The following is a 9,440-nucleotide window of genomic DNA, read 5'->3' as shown; positions in this document are numbered from 1 at the left end:
GTGAGTAATGCTAGATCTGCTCAATGGGGTATCCACTGGGAACAATGATGCTGACAATGAGTGGTAATAATGGACTTTAGTGATAAACTCACTCGCTGCCGTACAAGTGATTTAACTTCTCACACAGCAGTAACGTAACTGTGTTCTGGAGAGTATTTGGAGCTGTGTGTTATACACTCTATAAGGAGCAGTCACATTGAAGGACGGACTTCCCTGAATGATGTTTCCGCTGTTGTTTGGAGGAAGGAAGGGCGGACAGACAGCAGTCTTTATCTCTCATTAATAAACCTCAGCGATGGAGTGGAGAAATGTCTTTATTTGATAAACAAGAGGGACACTGCTTACGCATTTCCACACGAGTTGTCAAGTGGCCTGAGCGAGGAGATGTGAGAAGGGTCACAGATACTTTGTCCTGGATGGAGGACGTGCTGTGGAACTGGGAACTGGGACCAGCAGGGACCAGCAGTCAGTTAAGAGTTTAGTCTGGTGTGACGGAGCTTACAGGAACTGTCCCAACTATTTATTGGTTGTAAAGTGTTTTGTCTTGCAGGATTTCCTTTAAAAATGGTCCCATTTCAGCAAGTGTACACCCTCCTCAAGACTCTTTACAAGCTGACCTTGACCTCTGACCTCACTGCAGAGCACCAATTAATAAAAGAGTTCATATGTGGATCAAGAAAAGCCATCAGACAACTAATCCCATCACTTGCAGTTAATCAGTGATGAGATGTTGCCTCTACACCTGTATTCTCATCCTTTGTCCTACCTCTGCAGATAAAGAGCCAAGGGGGAAGTACAGCGTGCCTATACTGGATGTGAAAACCCGGCAGCTGGTCCTGGATGCCAACCAGACACTACTGCTCAACTGCAGGTGAGTTTCAGGTAGATAGATCTGAGACAGAAAACCCTAATTTGGAACTGAGGTGGGATGAAGACGCACCATGGTTCACACCTTTAAATCACACTTTGGATGAAATTAAATCATTCATTGGGACACTGAGTTGTTGCAGAAACAAGTTGCAGACTTTTTTTCTGTAGAGAATGTCATTGTTTTGAGGTTAAACTCAGTACAGTTGAAGGTCTCTGGGAGGAAGAATCTCATTTTAAGATGCTTCCACATCAGAGAAGACGTCTTCAAAAGGCCAATTATTTTATTGTTCTTTTTTAATGACAGAACAATGCAGTAAAGTTTCATCAAAACCAGACCAGCAGTGTCTGCAAATTTGAGTTTTCTTTCTCATTTTCCAAAAGGAGAAACCAAAACATAAAGAATGTGACTTTAAAAGATCTTTATAATGTCAAAAAAAAAAAGTCGAAAAACTTTCTCTTTATACCAGGCCAGACAGAGAAATTTAAATCTCTGGAAACATATTTTAATGAGGCTTTATTCCATCGTTCCCTCACCTGCACATATTAAAACAATCATTAGCTGAAAGGTGTTTTGACATTCAAGTGTATTCGAAGTGCAAACTTTCACAACTCTGCACCTGTTGACCAGGGGTCGCTGGGAGCTGACGTGGGCGTTCCCAGCAGGCTTGGACAGAGATCAGGTGCAAATGCAGGAATCTCGCTGTGGGAGGACAAACCAGCATTACTGCAGCCATGTGACAATCAGACGTGCACAGACCCTGCACACTGGCCAGTTCCGCTGCCGTTACCGACACCGAATCCGAAAACAGGCCTCTGTTTATGTATATATCACAGGTAAGACACTGGTCGAAGAGCATCACCCAGATCATTTCTTCATTCCGACTGTGTTTCTTTCTCTCTAGCTGTCCTGCACACTCTCTCACATTCATAGAGAAACCCCTCACTCCTTCAACCCCTGCATGCTTATTGTTTATATCCCCAGGTTAAACAGGATGTGGTGGGTGCTAAATACAGACCAATGCCAGAGAGCCAATTATATCTAAACACAGTTTGTCCCAACAACACATCCTTCTTGATGACTCTGGCACAGTTTCACCCCCCGCCTCTCCTGCCTCTCTTTTCTCAGCCCGTGTCTACCTCCCTGTCGTCTATATATAAATCCTTTTTTACTTTCGTTTACGTGCTACCTCGAGGCCAGGAATAGCCCAGCTGCTGAAAGGCTCAGGCCTGGGCAGAGTTTCCCAGGGCATCAGCCTTATCTGCTTTGCTCAGCCTTGCTTGAAGCATCCTGTGCTCGGGGAAGGAGGGGAAGGGCTTGAAGGGGGTGTGCTGGGAGGGGATGTCGCTGTGTCTCTACAAGGTAGCGGCGGGGAGGTGTGTGTGTGTGTGTGTGTGTGTGTGTGTGTGTGTGTGTGTGTGTAGGTGTAGCTGTGAAGGATAAGATGAAGGCCAGTGGCTCAGTAGTATCCAGGGGCAAAGGAGGCACGATGTCTGCCCGGGGCAGCTCCTCCCTGTCCTGGTTGAGGGGGGGGGGGGGTGTCGCTATCTAAGCACCGAGCTGGGCTGGAGGCCAGGGTCACAGGGCATGCTACTGTTTGGCCAACAGGACCCTCGGGGGCCATCAATCGTTCAGGTCGCCATGTCCATTAAGCATCAGACTTGGCCTGCAGCTCTGCTCAGACGATGCCTCCTCCCCGAGCCCTCTATATGAAATCAAAGCAAGAGAAGGAAACCCTCAGTCCGCTAGTCCTTGGGGTACTTTTGTTCGAATGTTCAGAGATTTGCTTTCCTTGAATAACACCCTACAGTAACAAACAATACACTGAGCAACACCCACACCTTTCAATGGCACAGAAATATTACAGTAGTCAAGCAGGGAGGAGAAAGCTCAGAGAGGCCGTTTGATTGCCTCTAAACAATCTGAGTGTTTATTGTTGACTTGAAGTCATTTGCTCAATGGGTATTCAATGAATGGGTGTGTGTATGTTTAGGAGTGTGTGTATGTTTGTTTTTGTTTGTTGTTGCGATTGATACTTGCAATTGTGTTTGTTTGTGTGTTTGTGGAGCAGCAGGGGATTGTTTTCTTGGTTTCCTATGTGCACATGAATTGAAAGGCTCAGTTTGCTCAAAATTACAAAAAAGGATTATTTTCTCTCTTAAAGAACGGGTTCACAATTTTTCTGTCTGTCATAAAGCAACAATCAGGTGCCCAAATTAACATTGACATATGTTTTTCTTGCTGTAATCATTCCTCCTGTTCATACTGGCCATTAAGAGATTATAATGCACTTTCAGTGTAAGTGATGGGGGATAAAATCCACAGTCCTTCTTCCATGCAAAAATGTATTTAAGTTTATTTGAAGCTAATATGAAGCTTCAGTCATCCAAATTAGTCAAATCAAGTCAATATATTTTAAAGTCTTTTTAGTGCCAAAGTCCCTCTTTTGTTCCTAGACTTCCACCATCACCACTATTGTCAGTTGAGACAAAGAAGGTTGGGGTTTTTTGTTTTTTTACTAAAAAGACTATAAAAACACCTTTAAATACATTTTTTGTCCCCCATCGCTTACATTTTAAGCATATTTGGAGGGGATCTTCTAATGGTCAGTATGAAGAGGAGGGAATGATTACAGTGAGCAAAGCCTGTGTCAATGTTTCAATGTTCATTTGGGCACCTGACTTTTGCTACTTGAATAATTGTGAACCTATCCTTAAACTCTTGTATCTAGCCATGCAAATAGTTTTGGGGCTTATTTGACCATAGATTTGGAGATTACCCCACTACATGAAGTCAAGTCAATTCATTTATTTATTTTGTCCAAAATCATGCATCACAAATTACCCTTAAAGGGCTTTACAATCTGTCCTCAGACTCCCAAAAAAACCTTTAACACGCAAAACAAAAAGAAGAAACCTGAAGAAGAGCAACAGAGGAGGATGCAGTAGATGTCTTATGTACTGCACAAAGTAGCCAAAATCCACTATGGAGAAACTGCATGACATTATTAGGGGTCCATATTAAAACATATTGAATATAAATCTGGGAAGATGTCAAGTAACTTCCAGGTGCTGCCAAATTGGTAGGACCTGGAAAGAAGACAGATTAAAAACAAGAGGCAAATTGAATTTCATTTGCTTTGCTCACAGCATTAAAAAGTTCAACTATTTAACAGATGCTCCTCTTTTCAAAAATTGTCCCTGTGAAAAGCTTCATCAGAACTACTTTCTACCAAAGAATCAGTTTAAATGTCAATTTTCAATGCTTTGAACATCACAAACATAATTCCACTAGCCTCCAGTAACTGGGGTGGAGGCAGAAATCTCAGAAATATTAGACAGATTTTGATAATCGGTTAATAATTTCAGTCATTTTTCAAGCTTCTTAAATGTGAGGATTTGCTGATAGTCTCTTTTTATACGACTCTAAAATGAATATCTAGTTTTTAAGCTGTTGTTTGGAAAAAACAGAGTGATCTGCAGTTCTACTAGTAGCCTTAGAGACAAATATCTTAAAATCCAGACAAGTATCACTGAAACTATCCATGTGGCTCGATACAACTAGAGGTGAGAAACTATATTTTTTGTCATTTGAGTGAACTGACCCTTTAAACTTGACACATGCTTGTATATTCTCATTGTTTCCATATGATATTGGTGTGTAAGAAACAAAAACTGCTTCTGCATTTATTTCACATGCTTGTTATCTGTACCATATGCGTCCCTGACCGCAGTGTTTGGGTTTCAGACAGCCAGCAGCCATTTGTGGAACATCCGGCTATGAGCCCAGATGTGTTGTACATGAAGGAGAAGCAGCCACTGGTCATCCCCTGCAGGGTCACCCATCCTAACATCACCACCACGCTGGTCAAGGTCAGTGCACAAAAAAAGAAATGATCTGTCAAGCATGCTGACACCTTGGATGTGTTTTCTACATGTAGGGAGTGTATCTACACACTTAACGTTACACTCACATTCTCTGCACATCATCACTTGTCCCAGTCAGTTTTTTCCATCAGGGCTCACATATGCGCACAATGCACCGTCCCGTTGTTTCTCCTTCTCCGGATCATTCGCAACATTGTTCTTATCTTGGCAGCCATTACTCTGTGGCGAGTGTGTCCGTTTGTTTGTGTCCGTCTGCGGATATGTGTGAAAGTGTGTGCGGATGTGTTTGTGAGTGTTGGTGCTTGAGTGCTGAGTGAGGGGGAGAGCAGACAGTCTTACTAAGTGCAAAGAGGAGCGTTTGGAGTGCTCGCTGTCTGCATGTGTTCATGTTGATGTATCAGTTTGCTGGTCTGCAGATGAAACAAAACTGTCTGTCTGCTTGCATCTTCAAGAAAACCAAAGATGCCTCTCCTTTTTACGGGCTTTTTCCAATCAAGCGGCGCCCACGTCATCCTGTTGGCTTTTTTTTTTTTTTCTTTCTTACCCCTGGAGACAGGACATGGGGTCTGGAGTGCCCCGTTGGCTCCCGGCCAGCACCACTTCCCACATCTCACCCTCCACCTCTTGTAGTAGCAACCCTGGCTGCCAACTTCCCCCCTGATGCTTTAAACAGCTGGCTTGCCTGGAGGAGGAAGCAGAAGCAGCTACTGTTGGCCTCAGCAGATCAAAGTGCAGTACAATCTCTTTAATCAGGAGTGCTGATCATTAATATAGTGGTTTGTGCGTCATTGTAGGAAGCTTTTTGTGAATAACTACAGTACAGTATTTGTCATACAGTAGGCTCTGGTGAATAATGCCCACGTTTGTTTTTTGTATGCATGAAAACAATTAAGAAAAAAATGAATTAAAGGAACACTCTAGCAATTTAATACTACACTTTCATAATGTTGGGGTACTTGTGAGAGACAGATTTTAAAAAGAATAGTCAAAATCAGAAGCAGAGGCTGAGATATCTTTACTTTTAGTTTCTATATGGGTCAAGCTCTAAAAAATCTTAGATCCTACACTTCCCATAATGCAACTCAAGAGCATCTTTTGCCAGACCCTCTCTGTCTGGTAAATGCTCAAGTCTTGCCCCTACTTTATAACGCATGTTTCCTTTTTTTAAAATGCAGTCCCCAAGCCTAGATGACTCTATTTAACTCACATGAGTAATTTTCTTCAACTTAAACTTCAAAGCTCCTTGACTTAATTTAATTGACTTAAAAAAATCAAGAGGAAAGCTGTAACAAAAGAAAATGTCTAGGATCCAGGAAGTGCAAAAACATTTGGACAAGCCAGACCTTGTTTGTCACATCCTAGTATTTCTCCAAACTTTGAATCAGATCCTAAAACAGACATGGCTACACACACACACATGTTTTTGTCCTGCTTCCATCTCCTCAAAAAATGCCTGGAACCACTAAGGTAATTATTCTTAAAATAGCTTTCCTCCTCTTCCTTCATCTCCCGCTCGCTCCTCTCACCCCTCTCGACCTCCGCTGGCCAGCTTGAACCAGGAATCTTCTCAATGTCACTGGCCTCTGGAGTGTTTTTTTCCTGGAAGGATTTTGCACTTTGCCTGGATCTTTAATGCGACCATTCTCAGCGGGAACAATACCAAGGAGGCCTGACTCTCTCGCTTCTAGCCGTGAAAGTGACCGAGAGGTCCCGGAGGTCCGGGACGTCGGGGTTGACCTGGGGTTCCAGTCCAAATGTCTATATCCTGTAGTAACAGGATGCAAGGAGATGGACTAGAGTCACGTTTCTCATATCCTGACTCCTCTGGCTCTTTTCACTCCTCCTCTTGTCTCCACCTCTACCACCGCCTCCCCACCTTCGCCTTGCCTCCATGTTTGGTTGGTGGATGAGGGTAAGAGGGGCAGAAAGGGCACTAAGGGCACTTAGATGGGGCGCCAGTGAGTTTTGTAGGTGGGGAGAGTGAGAGGCTACTTTACAGGACCGAGAGGGACAGAGGAGGAGCTTAGCGGCGTCTGAAAGGGTCACCTCACTCTGAGAGGGGGGATATCAGCCAGTTCACACTGGGGGTGCAGGAGGGGGGATGTGTGTATGTGTGTGTGTGGTGGTCGTGGTGGTGGGGGGGTGGTGGTCCACCTGTTCCCTTGAGAGAGGGTGGGAGGCTTCCACTGTGTCACAGAAACTCTAGTAAACATTTCCTTGAGTCTGCCTCGAAGAAAACAACAAGGTTACACAGTTACACAAGAGTCCATGTCAAGGTAGCCAAGAAGCCAGATTACAAAACGAACCCTGTGAGAATACAGACAGCTTCATGTGAAGATATTTTTTTTGACTCATCTGACTCTATTGTTGGCATCAGCTGGAGATTTTTGTGTGACCAAAAATAATCCACTGATCCCAAAAAGGACTTGTGACCAAGATAGATCTGTTTCTTAAAAGCAAACAAAGGAGCTGCCAAAAAAGTTTGATTTTAGTTCAAACCCAATTCTACAAATTAGTCACTTAAGTGGATACAGTTTTGTTCAGGTGTTGAAAAAAAAGTGTCTAACGCTGAACCGTTAGCTGATGCTCTGCCTCCAAGTTGAGTCAAGACATTGTAGATTGTGCATCTGATGCCTTCTCAATATCTGGCTCCAATGCTCAGCTGGGACAACTTCTGATTAAAAATTACATTAATCAGCGAAAGAGCATTCTCAAGTGCACTTCTGCATTACAGTAAAAGTGAACAAGGACATAATCCATCAGAACTGCAGACTTGGACTTGAGTCAGTAACAACAATGAGATCTTGAGACTTGAAGTCTCCAGTTTCAGCCTGGATAAATCTCACAAAAATTAAACAAGGCAGTGACAGATGCAGCTTTGAATATAATTAGACCTATAGCCTACATTAGAAGGACTTAGCCTCAGGTTTTAAAAAAAAAAATGCTATTTTCAAATACAACTTATTATTCATATACTACTGGATAAACTGCCAGGAAATTTTGTACAGTCATGAAGATCAGGATCCCCAAAAGATGAATCCTCCTGATGTGAGTGATTGTCTGACTTTTTTAGCACCACCATGAGGTTTATATTTTCATTTTTTTAGTGAGATTTCTCAACTGTGTCTGGATTGTTATGAAATCAAGTACAAACATTATTGGTCTCCATGAACCTTTGGTGACCCTATAATATTTCAATCTGGCACCATCATCAGCTCAAAATCAAATTGTCCAATAATTTGTTAATCTATCTAATAGCCTTTTCCCCCTTTTTTGCAATGAGTGTTACAGTTTTATAGAGCCTCTGGCATGTTTGTAGACTCTTAGTCTTGTTAATAAATACTTTTCTCTTGGCTTGGAGTTGCCCCTCAGGACTCAAAATTCATCATGGATTTGGCACAAAACACTTTCTCACTCTGGACTCGATACATGTTTCTATTGACGCTGAGAAGCTGAGCCATTTTCCCGTTAAAATCATGTCATTTATTTTCTTTTCTGGCAGTGATGCAAATGACAAATGCTAATGTTTCCTCGGGTGTATTGTTGTTGTTTTTGCAAAGTTCTCACAAGTGAGCCTTTCCACCCTTATTTCCATTTTTTGTGGTTATAGTATCAAAATTCTTCATTGTGATAGTCTTCTGGGGCCTTAATTTCCCCACTTGTACGTGAGGTTTTAGTTGTGCTTGATGTGTGTTCTCATGGTTTTGGTACAGTCAAACATTTGAAGTGTTTTGCCTACTCCTCCCACAGTTCCCCAACCACAGCCTGAGTCCAGATCAGAGGAACATCATTTGGAGCAGCAAGCAAGGCTTCACCATCCGAACTCCCACCTTCTATTACATTGGCCTCTTCTACTGCCAGACCACTACTGACGGCGTAACACACAAGTCACGTATATACTTTGTCCACAGACCAGGTCAGCATGCACTCCACAGCAGTACATAAATCACACGTAAAAATGCATGTGTCTCCCCTCTAGTCCACTCTGGCCTCTCTATATATCATTTCCTATATTTTTCTCTCTCTTGTGCCAGTGAGTAACATCATGGAGGTGTATCTGAACAGCAGTCGTCCTGTGCAGGCCCTGAAGGGAGAGAGACTGGTCTTGAACTGCACTGCTAAAGGGGAGTTGAACACCAGAGTCAACATCACCTGGGACTACCCTGGAAAGGTCAGACGTGCATTCATGTCTGCAGAGAGTTTGTATGAACCAGGGAAGAACAGGATTAGACGACAAATGACCTTTGACAGAGACTGACTAGAGCTTTAATAGTCTGTTGCCTTCAAATATTCTTCAGGGAACAGTAAGTCACTTCACTGTGTCTGATCTGAAATAAGATGACAAGCTGACAGACTGTTAAAGTAAAAAACCTGACATGCAGTTCCAGCTCAAGTACACGTACTAGTCGCTTTATTGATATTTGACATGAGTGGAGTTTTTGATCCTACGCACCTGTCACTAAGATATTATGGTGTACAAGAATTTTTTATAATCTAATTAAAACCTGAGTATAGATAAAAGTTCTTCTTTAAAAGTTTATTTGAGCAAAAGTAGAAGGTTACTATGTATTTATTGTATTCAAAGTATAAGCTGCCATTTTTTAAAAAGTTTTTGAATTTTTTTTTGAAGTTTTACAATTTCAAATAGCAGAATGGACAACATCTTTACTTATAACAAATGTGGA

The 9,440-nt window shown here is 42.4% G+C and overlaps 1 protein-coding gene across 3 annotated transcripts in view; it reads left to right on the top strand.

Annotated features, from left to right (window-relative positions):
• The window catches only part of flt1 (fms related receptor tyrosine kinase 1), a 34,431-nt gene that overhangs the window by 2,084 nt on the left and 22,907 nt on the right, over positions 1-9,440 (top strand). For 2 of the 3 annotated variants that reach the window (XM_067578374.1, XM_067578376.1), the window contains exons 2-6: positions 775-871; positions 1,499-1,704; positions 4,616-4,740; positions 8,506-8,671; positions 8,790-8,926. In XM_067578374.1, the coding sequence (XP_067434475.1) occupies positions 775-871; positions 1,499-1,704; positions 4,616-4,740; positions 8,506-8,671; positions 8,790-8,926 (731 nt within the window). Of the gene's footprint in view, positions 1-774; positions 872-1,498; positions 1,705-4,615; positions 4,741-8,505; positions 8,672-8,789; positions 8,927-9,440 lie in introns of those variants that run through there. The other variant, XM_067578375.1, reaches the window with a different exon arrangement.

The sequence above is a fragment of the Thunnus thynnus genome, chromosome 21, assembly GCF_963924715.1.
Source record: "Thunnus thynnus chromosome 21, fThuThy2.1, whole genome shotgun sequence".
In the NCBI taxonomy this organism is placed as follows: Eukaryota; Metazoa; Chordata; class Actinopteri; order Scombriformes; family Scombridae; genus Thunnus; species Thunnus thynnus.
Note: the sequence above shows the minus strand (reverse complement) of the source record. Positions and strands in the feature narration are given on the sequence as shown.